Genomic DNA, 18219 nt, shown 5'->3' with positions numbered 1-18219 from the left:
ATTCCGGCATAATATCAGCGGGACAAAATTTATCAGAGGGATACCTATAAGAACTACAAAGCTTACAAAAATATTGTTGTGGTAGACGCAGATCCAAGTAAGTTTTGGATTGCAGGTATGTTGGTAATTTGTTTATTATTTCATATTAATTAAGATAAATTTCAAGTTCACAATGTTATTTAAAATTCATTCTATTTTATATTAATAATGTATAAACAAGTAAGATATATATTTAAGATTTAATTTATTGTTTCATTACAAACAATAAAATTATAATCGAAATCAATTGATTTCAAATTCATTCCGCAAAGAATTTTTTTATTATTTATTTTGATAATTATTCATATTAAAAAATTAGTATAAATTTATATAAATTGATACATTTATCAATTACTCTATTCCATATTAAATAGGTAATGAGAGCAATTATAAATGGAATTATTTTCGTGTATTCAATTGAAAAAACTATTTTATAATCCTTTATTCTTGTGCATTCATTTGAACAAACTATCGTTTTCCTTCGTGAATTATTTCACTCACACATGTCGTTATTGTTCTAATTTCTCATGGTATTTCTATTTTCTTATTGTTTATCATTGTTGCACACGTGTCTGATTCTAAATGGTGGATCTTACGTCCTCGCGCGTCCAACGTCCACATGCTGGATATAATCAACCAAATTTGCCATAATAGTATTGAACCCCTATGCAGAGACACCGAAAGAGGGGCGATGCTTCTTCTCTGAAAATGACTACATTCCGGCATAATATCAGCGGGACAAAATTTATCAGAGGGATACCTATAAGAACTACAAAGCTTACAAAAATACTGTTGTGGTAGACGCAGATCCAAGTAAGTTTTGGATTGCAGGTACGTTGGTAATTTGTATATTATTTCATATTAATTAAGATAAATTTCAAGTTCACGATGTTATTTAAAATTCATTCTATTTTATATTAATAATGTATAAACAAGTAAGATATATATTTAAGATTTTATTTATTGCTTCATTACAAACAATAAAATTAAAATCGAAATCAATTGATTTCAAATTCATTCCGCAAAGAATTTTTTTATTATTTATTTGATTATTATTCATATTAAAAAATTAGTATAAATTTATATAAATAGATACATTTATCAATTACTCTATTCCATATTAAATAGGTAATGAGAGCAATTATAGATAGAATTGTTTTCGTGTATTCATTTGAAAAAACTATTGTATAATCCTTTGTTCTCGTGCATTCATTTGAACAAACTATTGTTTTCCTTCGTGAATTATTTCACTCACACATGTCGTTATTGTTCTACTTTCACATGGTATTTCTATTTTCTTATTGTTTATCATTGTTGCACACGTGTCCGATTCTAAATGGTGTATCTTACGTCCTGGTGCGTCCAACGTCGACGTGCTGAATATAATCAACCAAATTTGCCATAATGGTATTGAACCCCTATGCAGAGACACCGAAGGGGGTGGGGCGATGCTTCTACTCCGAAAATGACTACATTCCGGCATCATATCAGCGGGACAAAATTTATCAGAGGGATACCTATAAGAACTACAAAGCTTACAAAAATACTGTTGTGGTAGACGCAGATCCAAGTAAGTTTTGGATTGCAAGTACGTTGGTAATTTGTATATTATTTCATATTAATTAAGATAAATTTCAAGTTCACAATGTTATTTAAAATTCATTCTATTTTATATTAATAATGTATAAACAAGTAAGATATATATTTAAGATTTAATTTATTGTTTCATTACAAACAATAAAATTATAATCGAAATCAATTGATTTCAAATTCATTCCGCAAAGAATTTTTTTATTATTTATTTTGATAATTATTCATATTAAAAAATTAGTATAAATTTATATAAATAGATACATTTATCTGTGGGACCCCGGGTCCGATATCTAATACTAAAAATTTTAAATGTATCAAACCAAACGATTGAGTAAAACACATAATTTCTTGTTCACAAACTGACATAAACATCGTCAGAATAATTTAAAACGTCTCAAATGTTTGAAATAAAATTTTCAACATGCCAAAATAAAATAGTAAACCAAAGAAATCCAACATCATCACACAGCTCCTAAGACCCGAGAATCCCACTCTAACTCGTATCTCCTCGCCTTGAGCTGGACTCTGGCATCCCAAGCCTCGCCTCACCTACCGTCAAGCACATAAAAACAAGAGGTAGCCGACATGCCGGTGAGTATAAACCCAGTATGATACAATCAATAACATATGAGAATCAAAATTTCAAATATCTCATATACAATTCATAAAGATGCAATATAATGCAATGCATGATCAGAAGCTGTGGGCTATCAATAAATCTCAAGATCAAGTGAATCATCTGGTCATCGGGTACCCAAGGGAATAGAATCACCCAACAACATCCACCGACTCATCCGCTCGAGGTGGTGTGTTGTGTTCTACAATCCCAAGACTATGGTGCGCCTATAGAGAGTGTTCAGGCCATAGCAGCGACCTCCGCATACACTATGCCAACTCAACTATAGCCCCATACGTCCAACAAATCAGTATATCAAGGCGACCTCCGCCATATCAAATCTGAATCGAAAAGTGGCTCAATATGCAATGCAATGATGCATTTCAATATTATCATTTCGAATTCATAATCAACTCATCTCAATACAACAATCATCATCAAATCACCAATAATTCATCGAGCCATAGAGTTTTCAATTTAACATAAAAATGATACATTTACCTCGTATGTTACCGACCGTAACATACCTTTCAAATATTACCAAAAGGAGATCGAAATGCGTATGTGAGAAGTCTTGAACCTTTGAATTCTACTATAACTCAAGGACTTTGATCATCTATCAAAATAGAGTAATTTCTGTTCAAAATTCATAATCAATCCAATACCGCTTCAAATCAAGATCCATAGATTTCTTAATCATAATATTCCATAAAAACATTCATTGGATCATTTCATCAAACACATGGCATGTGTGCTAAAAGGTTAGCTCCTCTTCAATTCCATTTTAAATTCAAACCAACACAATCACAACATCTCCAACATCTCTATATCTCAAATATCAATTCAAATATCAATTCTAAACTTCAACCCATTTCCAAACTTTAACAAAAATCGGAAAAACTTACATCCTTGTGAAGCCCGTGATGAGAGGATCACAAATCTAACTTCATTTCATATTTTCCTTGAACAAATCTCTCATGGATTGAAGAAGAAATTAGAAGATGGAAGGAAGGAGAGAACCCTAGCTGCTAAACCAATGGAGAGAAAAGAAGGAGAAGGAAAATGAGTGAAACAATGATCCCATTCGATTTTATGCCTTCCCAAACACCAAAACACGTTTTTTCAACTTTCTGGGCGCTCGGGCGGTCAAATATTACCGCCCTAGCGCGGAACATACTGCCCAAACTCAAAAATCCAGAATCATTGGCGCTCGGGCGGTAGATTATTACCGCTCGGGCGCCACTCTGCGCACATGCACTGTAAAAATCGCTTCAGAAACGCCTCTTCCGTTCCGAATTAGGAAAAGTGGTAAACTACAAAGTTGTAGCCCTATGTCTTGGCTTTCGTCTCCCAAAATTTCAGCTCATTTGGAGGTCTTAGTAAAAATTTATGCCAATTCTCCCAACATGTGTCATTGTAGGAGCGACGGTACGCACGACACACTTCGGGACGCTTTTGGCTCATCTTCCTTAATGATTTGAACAAAACTCAAAACTGGAAAGTTATAGCCTTATGTCTTATCTTTCTAATGGAAAAGGCCTCACATCAATTGGATCAATATACAAAACATTATGCTAAAAACCACAACTTGTGCCATATTTTTCATACCGTTTCTGCACGTCCATTACCTATTTAGCTCAAATTCTACCTTTGATTCTACATATCCATTATCCATTCCATTCTATAACATCATTACCATTCATATCATAACGTAAGCCAAGAACCATCACAACTAATGCCATATTATATCAAAATTCGGGCATTACAATTCCTCCCCTCTAAAAATAGATTTCGTCCTCGAAATCAATCATCTCTTTCAAGTCTAACATGTAATAATCAATACTGAAATTAAAACCGAGAATAGAAGCGTACTTCATTTGAATAAATCTGGATATTGTTGTCTCATTTCATCTTCTAATTCCCAAGTTGCCTCTTCGACACCATGTCTGTTCCACTGTACTTTAATCAACGGTATCAATTTATTTCTGAGTTGTTTATCTTTTCTGTCTAGAATCTGAATCGGTCTCTCAATGTAACTCAAAGTCTGATCTAACTCAACCTCATCGGGTGGAAGTACATGAGAAGGATCTGGATGATATTTTCTCAACATAGACACATGAAAAACATTATGAACACCTGATAATGCAGGAGGAAGAGCTAATCTATAAGCCAAATCACCAACACATTCCAAAATCTCATACGGACCTATGAATCTCGGTGATAATTTACCCTTCTTTCCAAATCTAACTGTACCACGAAAAGGAGATATTTTCAGAAAAACTCTGTCACCTTTCTCAAAAATCAACGGCCGTCTCCTGATGTTCGCATACTTAGCCTGTCTATCCCGAGCAGCTCTCATACGACTCTGAATCAATTTCACTTTCTCTGTCATATCTTTTATCATATCAGGTCCTACAATTGGTGCTTCAGATAAATCGTCCCAATACAGAGGAGATCGACACTTCCTGCCATATAGTGCTTCAAATGGTGACATTCCAATACTCACTTGATAACTGTTGTTATAAGAAAACTCGACAAGTGGTAACGAATCCTGCCAACCAATGCAAAAATCCATAACTACAGCTCTCAGCATATCCTCTAATGTCTGAATAGTACGTTCTGACTGTCCGTCTGTCTGAGGATGATATGCTGTACTCAAATGCAAACGAGTACCAAGGGCCTCTTGTAAACTCTGCCAAAAATGAGAAGAAAATCTGGGATCACGATCTGATACAATTGACTTAGGAACACCATGCAATCTCAAAACTTCTCTGATGTACAATCTGGCCATCTGATCATGCCTATATGTCATCTGATAAGGAATAAAACATGAAGACTTGGTTAATCTATCAACGATAACCCAAATTGAATCACAACCCCTCGACGACCTCGGCAATTTCGTGACAAAGTCCATGGTGATATGATCCCACTTCCATTCTGGAACTTTAAGACTATGCAAAAGACCTCCTGGTCGCTTTCTTTCTGCTTTCACTTGTTGACAATTCAAACAACGAGATACAAATTTTGCTATGTCAGATTTCATTCTTTTCCACCAAAATTGTTTCTTCAAGTCATTGTACATCTTTTTATTTTCAGGGTGTACACTGAATTTACTACAAAGAGCATCACGCAAAATCTGTATCCTCAACTCTGAAATATTTGGAACTACAATACGATCATTCACAAACAAAATACCATCATTACTGACCTGAAATTCTGATTTATGTCCTTATTTGACAAGTTCAACTGATTTCTGAATACTTTGATCTAATCTTTGGGCCTCTTTGATTTTAACAAACAACTCGGGTTCTGCCTGAATCATAAATAATCTTACAGGTTGAGTATTTTCCACAAAATCCAAACCAGAAAGACAACATTCATCTACTAAATCAGATACACTGCTAGTGATCAAAGACATATTACATACCTTTCTGCTCAAAGCATCGGCTGCTGCATTAGACTTTCCTGGATAATATTTTATTTCGCAATCATAGTCTTTCAACAAATCTAACCAACGCCTCTGTCTCATGTTCAACTCTGCTTGTGAAAAGAGGTATTTCAAACTCTTATGATCAGTGAATATCTCAAATTTCTCACCATACAAGTAGTGTCGCCAAATCTTTAGCAAAAACCACTGCTGCTAGTTCCAAGTCATGCACGGGATATATAAACTCATGTGGCTTCAACTGTCTTGAAGCATAGGCAACCACACGACCATGTTGCATTAATACACAACCCAATCCTTGAAGCGAAGCATCAGTGTGCACTGTAAATCCTCCTACACCTGATGGAATAGTTAGAACTGGAGCACTAGTCAATCTCTTCTTAAGTTCAACAAAACTAGCCTCACATGCTTGCGACCAAATAAATGGTATATTCTTTTGTGTCAACTGGGTAATTGGCCTCGCAATCTGTGCGAATCCTTCAATAAATCTTCGGTAATATCCAGCCAAACCCATAAAACTACGTACCTCAGGAACTGATGTCGGTCTAGACCAATTGATGACTGCCTCAACTTTACTCGGATCAACTGATATACCTGCACTTGAAATCACATGTCCAAGGAAAACCACTCTATCCAACCAAAACTCGCATTTGGATAATTTAGCATACAACTTTTCAGTTCTCAAAATTTTCAAAACAGCTCTCAAGTGCTCGGCATGCTCAGATTCAGATTTTGAATAAATAAGAATATCATCAATGAAGATCACAACAAATTGATCTATATACCGTTGAAACACACGGTTCATCAAATCCATATATACCGCAGGTGCATTGGTCAACCCAAAAGGCATAACCAAAAATTCAAAATGCCCATACCTGGTACGAAAAGCAGTCTTAGGCACATCTGCCTCTCTAACTCTTAACTGATGATATCCAGATCTTAAATCAATCTTAGAATATACTGAAGAACCCTGCAACTGGTCAAAGAGATCATCAATCCTTGGCAAAGGATACTTATTCTTTACTGTGGCTTTATTCAACTGTCTATAATCAACACATAGCCTCATAGTCCCGTCTTTCTTCTTCACGAATAAAACCGGGGCACCCCAAGGTGAAACACTTGGTCTTATATATCCTTTAGCCAATAGATCCTCAAGTTGTTTCTTTAGTTCCTTCAGTTCAATTGGCGCCATCCTATAAGGAGCTCTAGAAATAGGTTGTGTACCTGGAATCAACTCAATGTTGAACTCAACCTCTCGGACTGGAGGAAATCCTTGAATTTCATCTGGAAATACATCTGAAAATTCACTAACAATTGGAATATCTGCCAATTTAGGTACTGACCTTGAAATATCAATCGCATAAACCAAGAAACATTCGGCTCCTTTCTGCAACAAACGAGTCATGGACAAAACAGATATCAAAGGAATCTTAGCTCGAGAACCCTTACCATAGAACGTCCAGTGATCTGTCATATCAGGCTTAAACTTAACAACCTTCTGAAAACAATCTACAGTAGCCATGTATCTTGTCAACATGTCAATGCCAACTATGCAGTCAAAATCAGACATCTCCAATACAATACAATCAAGCTCAATAACATTATCCTCATAACGAAATTCACAACCATTTATCATTTCAGCTGACCTCATTACTTTGCCCAGCGGAGTAGAAATAGATAAGGTAGATGATAATGGTATAGAATGCAACGAATGCAATGTGACAAAGTGTTCAGCTATGAAAGTATGTGATGCACCAGTATCCATCAAAACATAAGCAGGATAACCTGAGAGAAAACAATTACCTGCAATGACATTATCTGGAGCATTATGTGCCTCATCCTCAGTGAGTGCAAAAACTTGGGCATGCTGTCTTGGTGGCTGTCCTGCCCTGTGGCTACCACTCTGTTTGTTCTGATCTGTCCGGTTTGATTGCTGATAAGAATGAACTGTAGGGGTTTGACGATTCTGGTGAGGTGTCTGTCTCGATGATCCCCCACTCTGAGATATTTCACTGCCACGATTAGGACACACTCGAGCATAGTGTCCCACCTGGTTACACAAGTGGCAAGCTCCTGAGATTCCTCTACACTGATCGGTATAATGTCGACCACCACAATGACCACAAGTCGGGCCTGAATAACCAGTACTCTGAACTGAACCAGACTGTCTCGATCCACTAGAACTCGAAAAATTACTGCCATGTCTCTTAAATTGCTTCCCTCTAGCCTTGAACTGCTCTCTAATGTTTCCACTGTTACCGCAACTATTACTCTGTCTGAATTGCTGTCGAAACTGTGGCTGTTGGGGTCGTTGCGAATACTGAAAACCTCTCTGCCTAATGATTCCAGTTTCAGCTCCCTTGGCTCGATCAAGAGCCTCAGCAAAAGTGTTAGGCCTTCCAGTATTAACCAGGGTAAAAATATCAGGATTAAGACCGTTTATGAAGTGATCGGCCTTAGCTTCTTCATCGGATGCTACATGAGGAGCAAATCTCAGTAAATTCGAGAACTTAGCAACATAGTCCTCAATATTCAGATTTCTCTGCTTTAAATTTGCAAATTCGGCTCCCCTATCTTTCCTGTAAGAGGTAGGAAAGAAACGCTGATAAAATTCAGATTTAAAAATATCCCAGGTAACAATCGTACCGCGACCCTCTAAAGCTTTCTTGGTCATGATCCACCAACTCTTAGCAACATCTATTAACTGATGAACAACTAATTTGATTCTACGATCATCTGGATACTCAAGAGATTCAAATAATTGATCTATATTCTCCAACCAGTTCTCACACTCTAATGCATTCTCGGTACCCTTCAACATCGTTGGGTGCAAAGACTGAAATCTGGCTAACAGTATCTCCATCGGAGTCGGAGTTATATCCATCAGAGTATGAGTAGCACTGCCCTGATCTTGTGCCACTGGTATGTCCTATCTAGGTCTACCACGACCTCTACCTCGAGTAGCCATGTCTGATATAAAATAGATCAAACACATATAAAATCACAATATCATAATCATCTCAATCTTGTATCAATCATCTCTGGCTCTTGAGACTCAACAATCTCAAAAATCTCGAATATAGCACAACAATATAATATCTCAATTATGATCATATATTTCACATCATAGCACAATGAAAATTCTAGCAAATATATCACATGATCAAGAAATTAAAACTGACTCGATCTACCCTGTTCCCAAATATCTTACGCTCTGATACCACCTGTTGTGGGGCCCCGGGTCCGATATCTAATACTAAAAATTTTAAATGTATCAAACCAAACGATTGAGTAAAATACATAATTTCTTGTTCACAAACTGACATAAACATCGTCAGAATAATTTAAAACGTCTCAAATGTTTGAAATAAAATTTTCAACATGCCAAAATAAAATAGTAAACCAAATAAATCCAACATCATCACACAGCTCCTAAGACCCGAGAATCCCACTCTAACTCGTATCTCCTCGCCTGGAGCTGGACTCTGGCATCCCAAGCCTCGCCTCACCTACCGTCAAGCACATAAAAACAAGAGGTAGCCGACATGCCGGTGAGTATAAACCCAGTATGATACAATCAATAACATATGAGAATCAAAATTTCAAATATCTCATATACAATTCATAAAGATGCAATATAATGCAATGCATGATCAGAAGCTGTGGGCTATCAATAAATCTCAAGATCAAGTGAATCATCTGGTCATCGGGTACCCAAGGGAATAGAATCACCCAACAACATCCACCGACTCATCCGCTCGAGGTGGTGTGTTGTGTTCTACAATCCCAAGACTATGGTGCGCCTATAGAGAGTGTTCAGGCCATAGCAGCGACCTCCGCATACACTATGCCAACTCAACTATAGCCCCATACGTCCAACAAATCAGTATATCAAGGCGACCTCCGCCATATCAAATCTGAATCGAAAAGTGGCTCAATATGCAATGCAATGATGCATTTCAATATTATCATTTCGAATTCATAATCAACTCATCTCAATACAACAATCATCATCAAATCACCAATAATTCATCGAGCCATAGAGTTTTCAATTTAACATAAAAATGATACATTTACCTCGTATGTTACCGACCGTAACATACCTTTCAAATATTACCAAAAGGAGACCGAAATGCGTATGTGAGAAGTCTTGAACCTTTGAATTCTACTATAACTCAAGGACTTTGATCATCTATCAAAATAGAGTAATTTCTGTTCAAAATTCATAATCAATCCAATACCGCTTCAAATCAAGATCCATAGATTTCTTAATCATAATATTCCATAAAAACATTCATTGGATCATTTCATCAAACACATGGCATGTGTGCTAAAAGGTTAGCTCCTCTTCAATTCCATTTTAAATTCAAACCAACACAATCACAACATCTCCAACATCTCTATATCTCAAATATCAATTCAAATATCAATTCTAAACTTCAACCCATTTCAAAACTTTAACAAAAATCGGAAAAACTTACATCCTTGTGAAGCTCGTGATGAGAGGATCACAAATCTAACTTCATTTCATATTTTCCTTGAACAAATCTCTCATGGATTGAAGAAGAAATTAGAAGATGGAAGGAAGGAGAGAACCCTAGCTTCTAAACCAATGGAGAGAAAAGAAGGAGAAGGAAAATGAGTGAAACAATGATCCCATTCGATTTTATGCCTTCCCAAACACCAAAACACGTTTTTTCAACTTTCTGGGCGCTCGGGCGGTCAAATATTACCGCCCTAGCGCGGAACATACTGCCCAAACTCAAAAATCCAGAATCATTGGCGCTCGGGCGGTAGATTATTACCGCTCGGGCGCCACTCTGCGCACAGGCACTGTAAAAATCGCTTCGGAAACGCCTCTTCCGTTCCGAATTAGGAAAAGTGGTAAACTACAAAGTTGTAGCCCTATGTCTTGGATTTTGTCTCCCAAAATTTCAGCTCATTTGGAGGTCTGAGTAAAACGTTATGCCAATTCTCCCAACATGTGTCATTGTAGGAGCGACGGTACGCACGACACACTTCGGGACGCTTTTGGCTCATCTTCCTTAATGATTTGAACAAAACTCAAAACTGGAAAGTTATAGCCTTATGTCTTATCTTTCTAATGGAAAAGGCCTCACATCAATTGGATCAATATACAAAACATTATGCTAAAAACCACAACTTGTGCCATATTTTTCATACCGTTTCTGCACGTCCATTACCTATTTAGCTCAAATTCTACCTTTGATTCTACCCATCCATTATCCATTCCATTCTATAACATCATTACCATTCATATCATAACGTAAGCCAAGAACATCACAACTAATGCCATATTATATCAAAATTCGGGCATTACATATCAATCACTCTATTCCATATTAAATAGGTAATGAGAGCAATTATTGTAAGGCCCTGTAATTAATTATCCGGTAATTTTGGCATAATTAAAATAATAATTGAGTTGTAAATTAAAATAATTATTTATGCCAAATAAATTCAATAAGTGTGTTAAAAATATGTATTTTAGAATATCGGAGAATTTAACGATATAAAATACATATAGAGTTTAAATAACACACGAGATCGGATTAATGCAAATTGGGAAAAAGGGCATGAATACTACATTACATACATATACATACACACATAAATTACTTTATTGGAGAGAGAAGGAAAAAACATTTTTCCCAAACCCAACTCCCGTAGCTTTCATTTTCTTCTCTTCAAAATTTTCGTCACTTTCAACACCTACAAATTTGAGAAGCCATAACTTTCCCGTACGGCGTTGAAATCACGAACGGTTTGAGGGGTTGTCTTCCTTACTTCAGTAGCTTCGTTTTGAACCATTAATCGCCACTTTTGAGGCTCGTTTCAGCCCAGATCGAGGCATGTTTCTAGCTGCTGCTGTTGGTTCGATTTTAGTAACTCCGACGAGTTTCCGGTGGGTAGTCGCCTCGAGACCGCTAGCGACTAGAGTAAACTTCGACCTTGTTCGGTCATTGGAAATCTTCGAGGCTAAGAGATTTCAGTTGATCATTCTTGAAGATCATTTCGTGATATAGGTATGTTACAGCTCGGTAACATACGACGGTAAAACATAAATTATGTTTAATTGTCATTCTGTGTTTTATGGATCGTGTGTATGACTTGTTGACTGTTGTAAATTGTTAAATGCCTTTGTTGTGATATATGTTTATGTTTATGACATATTATTGGTATTTAGTATTGGGCATACAGTTATGACATTCATGTTGAGCCATATCGTTCTTGTTAGCCATTGTTGATATCCGTTGTTATCTGGCACTTTTGTTTATCTCGGGATCATTGTGTGGCTGATAGGCCTATACACATGATACTGTAGATGTGATTGAACAATCCCATGGTTAGTGCAGCCTTTTGAGGTGAGCGCTGGGATTGTGTCATCTAGTTCGTTCTGTTGTGCCATCCTGTTATATCGTATCAGCTGTATGGAGGCCGAGTCAGGGGTGTTATTCAGCACAGCTTGGCATACCTCGCATACTTGGCAGGGCGGTTTAGCTGCATGACGATGTAGCTCCCCTGTGTTGTTGCTCGAGCATTATTCCAGTTGTTATCGTACCGTTTGTTGGCTCCTGTTATCCCGTTTATTCGTTGAGCCTTTCATGCATTGCATATTACATTTCATTATATGATTATGCATGATTTACGTTATTGTTGAACTGTTTCATACCAGAATCCTAACCTCAGTTGTTTACTGGGGGGCTGCTGTGGTTGCTTTTTGGGCACCATGGTAGATCTCCCGAGTCGTTTTGCAGCATCAGGCCGAGGTTCCGCCAGTGGAGCTCGGGATTGAGGTTGGATTGCTTGGTTCTGTTCAGTGGAGTCTCCCAGTTAGTCTATATGTATGTCTTGAGTTTGTTTCAGACTTGTATTGTACTTTATTTGCCGGGGAGATGCCCCGTGTATCTGTAGTAGTATTTGGTTGTTTTTGTGATGTTCTGAGTCGACTCTGTGATGTTTATGATCAGGTGAGTTTTTGGCAAGTTTTAATTTCTGCTTAGTCCTGGCCAGTGCGGCTATAGGTTGTTTAACTTCGGTTTTTGTTTTATTGACTCTAGTTGGAGTATATTTTGATATAAACTGCTGCTTGAGTTTTCGGGATGTCCTACTTACGGGGAGGTCATGCCGAAATTTTTCTAGGCCCTGAGGTCCGTTTTAAAGTATTTTAAACCTTTTTCCGCTGCAGTTTTAAGTCAAACCATTATTGTTTGATCATTAATTGTCGTTAGAGTAAATGGGCCTCACATCTTGGTATCAGAGCGTAAACTGGGATACGCTCGAACTAGAGTCTAGGACACTCGAGTCTTGGCACTAAAATGGTTGTTGCGCATGTGTATGCTACTTGAAAACATGTTTATGTGATTATATGATTTGTTTACTTCAATTCTAATTGTTTTGGTGTTTTATCGTATAGAATGGATGGAGGTGGAGAAATTCCTATTGATGAGATTCCTTTAGCTTGAGGTCGAGGTCGTGGACGTGGTAGACCTCGTGTTCGTGTTGTTGATGATACTTTTGTGGAGCAAGCTGCTGATCATCTAGAGCAGCTTAGGATGGATGAGTTAGTTGCGCGTTTCCATTCTATGCATCCACCTCGATTTAGTGGTTCGGAGGGAGCTGAGAAAGCTGAGTTATGGATTTCTGAGATTGAGGAATTGTTCGATTTGATTGAGTATCCTCCAGAGTGTCGATTGAGATTAGCTGTGCATCAGTTGAAAGATCGTGCTAAAATGTGGTGGTCTACTACATTGATGACTTTGGATGCTCAGAGGATCATTCCATCATGGGATATATTCAAGTTGAAGTTTAAGGAAAGTTATTGTCCTCCATCATTCTACAGTTCTAAGGCTTCTGAGTTTCATAACCTGAAACAAGGCGATATGTCAGTTGCGGATTATGCGGATACTTTTTATGCTATGCTGAGATATGATCCTCATGTGGCCGCGAGTCAGGTTGCTGTCGTCGAAAGTTTCATTGAAGGGTTGAACGATCATCTGCACCCTTTTGTTTCTACCGGTAAGCCACTGAATTATCTTGAAGCAGTAGAAATAGCAAAAAGGGCTGAAGCTAGTCTTAAGAGGAGTGGCAATCGAGTTCCTACCCAACATCATCAGTCGGGGAGACAACAATTCAGTTCATCTGGTTCTGCATCTCTTCGTCCACGTGGGAAACAATTTAAGAAGCCTGGTTCTAGTTTTTCGAGTTCAGGGAGTTCGGGGAACCGTGGGGGATATCGCTATAGTGGACCTTACTGTGATCACTGTGGAGGCAAGCATTCCAGTAATCAGTGTGTTGGAGTTCAAGGGGTTTGTAATGTTTGTGGTCGGCCGGGCCATTTTGCTAGAGTTTGTCCTAGTAAGACGGGGAAATCAGCCCAGGCAGGTAGTGGAGCTCAAGGTAATAGAATTCCAGCTACGTCCCAGTCTTCCTATCAGCCTAGTCGTCCTTCGCATCATAGTAGAGGGCAAGGTGGTCAACAGAATCAGTCATCTGCTCATGTATTTGCCTTGACTGAGGATGAGGCTCAGGCAGCTCCAGGTACTGTAATTACTGGTAACTGTACTCTTTGTGGTTTTATAGCACGAGTGTTATTTGATACCGGAGCATCTCATTCCTTTGTTTCTCATGCATTCGTTGTTTCGCATGATCTTCGCACTACTAGTATGAATTCCAATCTATCTGTTGCTACTCCGATGGGCAAAATGATTATCACTGATAATGTGGTGTTCAATGCGATTTTGTTTCACGATAAAAATGTTCTATATCTTGATCTCATAGTCCTACCTATGCATGATTTTGATTGCATCGTTGGTATGGATGTTTTGACTGCAAATCGTGCCACTGTTGACTGTTATCGAGGAATAGTTCGTTTTAGGCCTAGCTTTGCTCCTAAATGGAATTTCTATGGCCGTGGTTCTCAAGCCAAGATTTCCCTAGTTTCTGCCATTGAGATGAATCGATTGTTAGATTCTGGTCATGAAGGTTTTCTGGTTTATGCTGTGGATCTATCGCAAGATGAGCGACGGATTTCTGATATTCCTGTAGTCTGTGAGTTTCCTGATGTGTTTCCAGAAGAGATTCCTGGTTTTCCACCAGAACGAGAAGTTGAGTTCAGTATCGAATTAATGCCAGGAACGGAACCCATATCTCGAGCACCTTATCGTTTAGCTCCTGTTGAGCTAAAAGAACTGAAAGAACAATTACAGGATTTGTTGAGTAAAGGTTATATTCGTCCGAGTTCTTCACCGTGGGGTGCACCGATTCTTTTTGTCAAGAAGAAAGATGGTACGATGCGGATGTGTATTGATTATAGACAATTGAATAAGTCTACTGTCAAGAATAAATATCCACTCCCTAGGATTGATGACTTATTTGATCAGTTTCAAGGTACTTCAGTGTATTCTAAGATTGATCTCCGTTCTGGGTACCATCAAGTGCGATTTAGACAAGAAGATGTGCCAAAAACAGCTTTTCGCACGAGATACGGACACTTTGAATTTTTGGTTATGCCTTTTGGTTTGACCAATGCTCCTGCTGTGTTTATGGACTTGATGAATCGAGTCTTTCGTAAATATCTCGATCGTTTTGTGATTGTATTCATCGATGATATTCTTGTTTATTCCAAGTCCGAGGAAGAGCATGCCAAACACTTGAGGATAGTTCTTCGAATTCTTCAAAAGAAGCAGTTGTACGCCAAGCTATCCAAGTGTGAGTTTTGGTTAGATAAAGTAGTATTTCTGGGCCATGTCATATCTCAACATGGTATTTCTGCCGATCCAAGTAAAGTGGAAGCAGTTCTGAACTGGACACGACCGACCAATGTGCCAGAGATTCGTAGTTTCATGGGTCTAGCTGGTTATTACCGGAGATTTATCGAAAATTTCTCAAAGATTGCTAAACCTATCACTCAACTGACTCAGAAAAATCAGAGATTTATTTGGTCTGATGAATGTGAGTCAAGTTTTGTCGAGTTGAAGAAGAGATTGACTTCTGCACCTGTTCTTACCATTCCAAATAGTTCGAGAGGATTTGTGGTTTGCACGGATGCATCTAATCGAGGTCTAGGTTGTGTTCTGATGCAACATGGCAGAGTTGTGGCTTATGGTTCTCATCAGTTGAAACCGCATGAGTCTAAGTATCTTGTTCATGACTTGGAACTGGCTGCTATTGTTTTTGCTCTCAAGATTTGGAGACATTATTTGTTTGGGGAGCAATTTGTAATCTATTCTGATCACAAAAGCTTGAAGTATCTGTTCTCTCAGTCAGATCTGAATATGAGACAGAGACGTTGGATGGATCTTTTGAAAGATTATGATTGTGAGATCCAGTATCATCCGGGAAAAGTGAATGTCATTGCCGATGCTTTGAGTCGTAAGGTTGTTGACGTTAATTTATCCTCGATTCATGTTTCTAAGTTACGAGAGGATATTTGTACTTCTGGGTTGGATTTTCAAATCCAAGGTAATGCTGTTTGTGTATCTCAGATTTATGTTGAGCCAGAGTTGATTCAGATTGTAAAGTCAGCTTAGAAAACTGATGATCGAGTTCTGAAATCTTATGAGTTAGTATCTCAAGGACACCAATCTGGTTTCTCAATTCATTCAGATGATTCTCTTCGGTTGAATGGTAGATTGGTTGTCCCAGATATTCCTGAATTGCGTACAGCCATCCTTAAAGAAGCTCATTGTACCCGATATAGTATCCACCCAGGAGGCAGAAAAATGTATCATATTCTACGGCCTCAGTTTTGGTGGAAGAATATGAAAAAGGATGTGGCTGAGTTTGTGTCTCGTTGTATGATCTGTTAGCAAGTCAAAGCGGAACGAATGAGACCGGGAGGATTACTGCATAGCCTTGAGGTTCCTCAATGGAATTGGGAGCATGTGGCTATGGATTTTGTCACGCATTTGCCACGTACTTCTCGTCATTTTGATGCTATTTGGGTGATTGTCGACAGATTATCTAAATCGGCACACTTTATTCCGTATGAGAGGACATATTCGTACAAGAAAATGGCTCGTTTGTATATTGAAAATGCTGTGAGACTTCATGGAGTTCCAGTTGCAATAGTCTCAGATCGTGACCCTAGATTCACATCAAAGTTTTGGACTAGTTTTCAAAAAGAAATGGGTACACGACTTGCGATGAGTACTGCGTACCATCCTCAGACAGATGGTCAGACAGAGCGTACGATCCAGACACTCGAGGATCTGCTTCGAGCAGCGGTCATGGATTTTAAAGACAGTTGGCAGGAAGCTTTACCACTAGTAGAATTTTCATATAACAACAGTTTCCAGGTGACTATTGGTATGGCTCCTTTTGAAGCTTTGTACGGCAGACGATGTCGATCACCTCTATGTTGGGATGAATTTGGTGAGAAGCAGTTGACTGGACCTGAGATTGTTCAGGAAATGCATGATAAAGTCCATTTGATTCGTCAAAGAATGAAAGCTGCCCAAGATCGTCAAGTTAGTTATGCTAACAGACGTCGTCGACCTCTAGAATTTCAAGTTGGAGATTTTGTGTTTCTGAGGATCTCTCCGTTTAGAGGTGTTGTACGCTTTTGTATGAGAGGTAAGTTGTCACCTCGTTTCGTTGGCCCCTACGGGATTGTTGAGCGTATTGGGACTTGCGCTTATCGTTTGGATTTGCCTCAGTCTTTGTCTGGCATCCACGATGTTTTCCATGTTTCTATGTTGCGTAAGTATGAGCCCCATCCATCTCATGTGATTCAGCCTGATGAGGTTGAACTTGATCCGTCTTTATCGTATACTGAGTATCCTGTTTGTATCTTGGATCATAAAGATAAAGTTTTATGCAATAAAGTTATACCACTTGTACGTGTTCAGTGGTCGAGGCATGGTGTAGAAGAATCAACGTGGGAAACAGAAGAGAAGATGAGAGCATCTTATCCATATCTGGTTGATTCCTAGTAATGCATTGTTGGTTTTGTATTGTGTGTAAGATGTATGTGTATAAACAGAAATTTCGAGGACGAAATTTGTTTTAAGGGGTGGAGAAGTGTAAGGCCCTGTAATTAATTATCCGGTAATTTTGGCATAATTAAAATAATTATTGAGTTGTAAATTAAAATAATTATTTATGCCAAATATTATTCAATAAGTGTGTTAAAAATATGTATTTTAGAATATCGGAGAATTTAACGATATAAAATACATATAGAGTTTAAATAACACACGAGATCGGATTAATGCAAATTGGGAAAAAGGGCATGAATACTACATTACATACATATACATACACACATAAATTACTTTATTGGAGAGAGAAGGAAAAAACATTTTTCCCAAACCCAACTCCCGTAGCTTTCATTTTCTTCTCTTCAAAATTTTCGTCACTTTCAACACCTACAAATTTGAGAAGCCATAACTTTCCCGTACGGCGTCGAAATCACGAATGGTTTGAGGGGTTGTCTTCCTTACTTCAGTAGCTTTGTTTTGAACCATTAATCGCCACTTTTGAGGCTCGTTTCAGCCCAGAT

General features: G+C 38.1%; 1 protein-coding gene across 3 annotated transcripts; it reads right to left on the bottom strand.

The window, feature by feature from the left end:
- Positions 1-1993: 1993 nt before the first annotated feature.
- LOC140828442 (uncharacterized) lies at positions 1994-10442 on the bottom strand. 3 transcript variants are annotated; one of them, XM_073191408.1, is made up of 4 exons: positions 10175-10442; positions 9797-9885; positions 7497-8663; positions 1994-2181 (listed from the first exon to the last, which is right to left on the bottom strand). In XM_073191408.1, exons 3-4 carry the CDS (start codon positions 8575-8577, stop codon positions 2126-2128), a joined length of 1137 nt encoding a protein of 378 aa, XP_073047509.1. In that variant the 5' UTR covers positions 8578-8663; positions 9797-9885; positions 10175-10442; the 3' UTR covers positions 1994-2125. The 3 variants fall into 3 exon arrangements, 1 of the variants encoding a protein (XP_073047509.1); XR_012117207.1 differs by lacking the exons at positions 7497-8663; positions 9797-9885; positions 10175-10442 and adding exons at positions 2776-2864; positions 3154-3289; XR_012117211.1 differs by lacking the exons at positions 1994-2181; positions 7497-8663 and adding an exon at positions 8725-9202.
- Positions 10443-18219: the final 7777 nt, after the last annotated feature.

Source organism: Primulina eburnea, chromosome 1 (genome assembly GCF_022965805.1).
Source record: "Primulina eburnea isolate SZY01 chromosome 1, ASM2296580v1, whole genome shotgun sequence".
In the NCBI taxonomy this organism is placed as follows: Eukaryota; Viridiplantae; Streptophyta; class Magnoliopsida; order Lamiales; family Gesneriaceae; genus Primulina; species Primulina eburnea.
The sequence above is the reverse complement of the archived record's forward strand: the minus strand, read 5'-3'. Positions and strand labels throughout refer to the sequence as shown.

Coding starts and splice junctions, on each gene's coding strand:
- LOC140828442 (XM_073191408.1), bottom strand. CDS start 8,577: ATGGATATAACTCCGACTCCGATGGAGATACTGTTAGCCAGATTTCAG. Junction 2,182..7,496: donor TCCAGATAATGTCATTGCAG/GTAATTGTTTTC, acceptor GCTTGACGGTAG/GTGAGGCGAGGCTTGGGATG.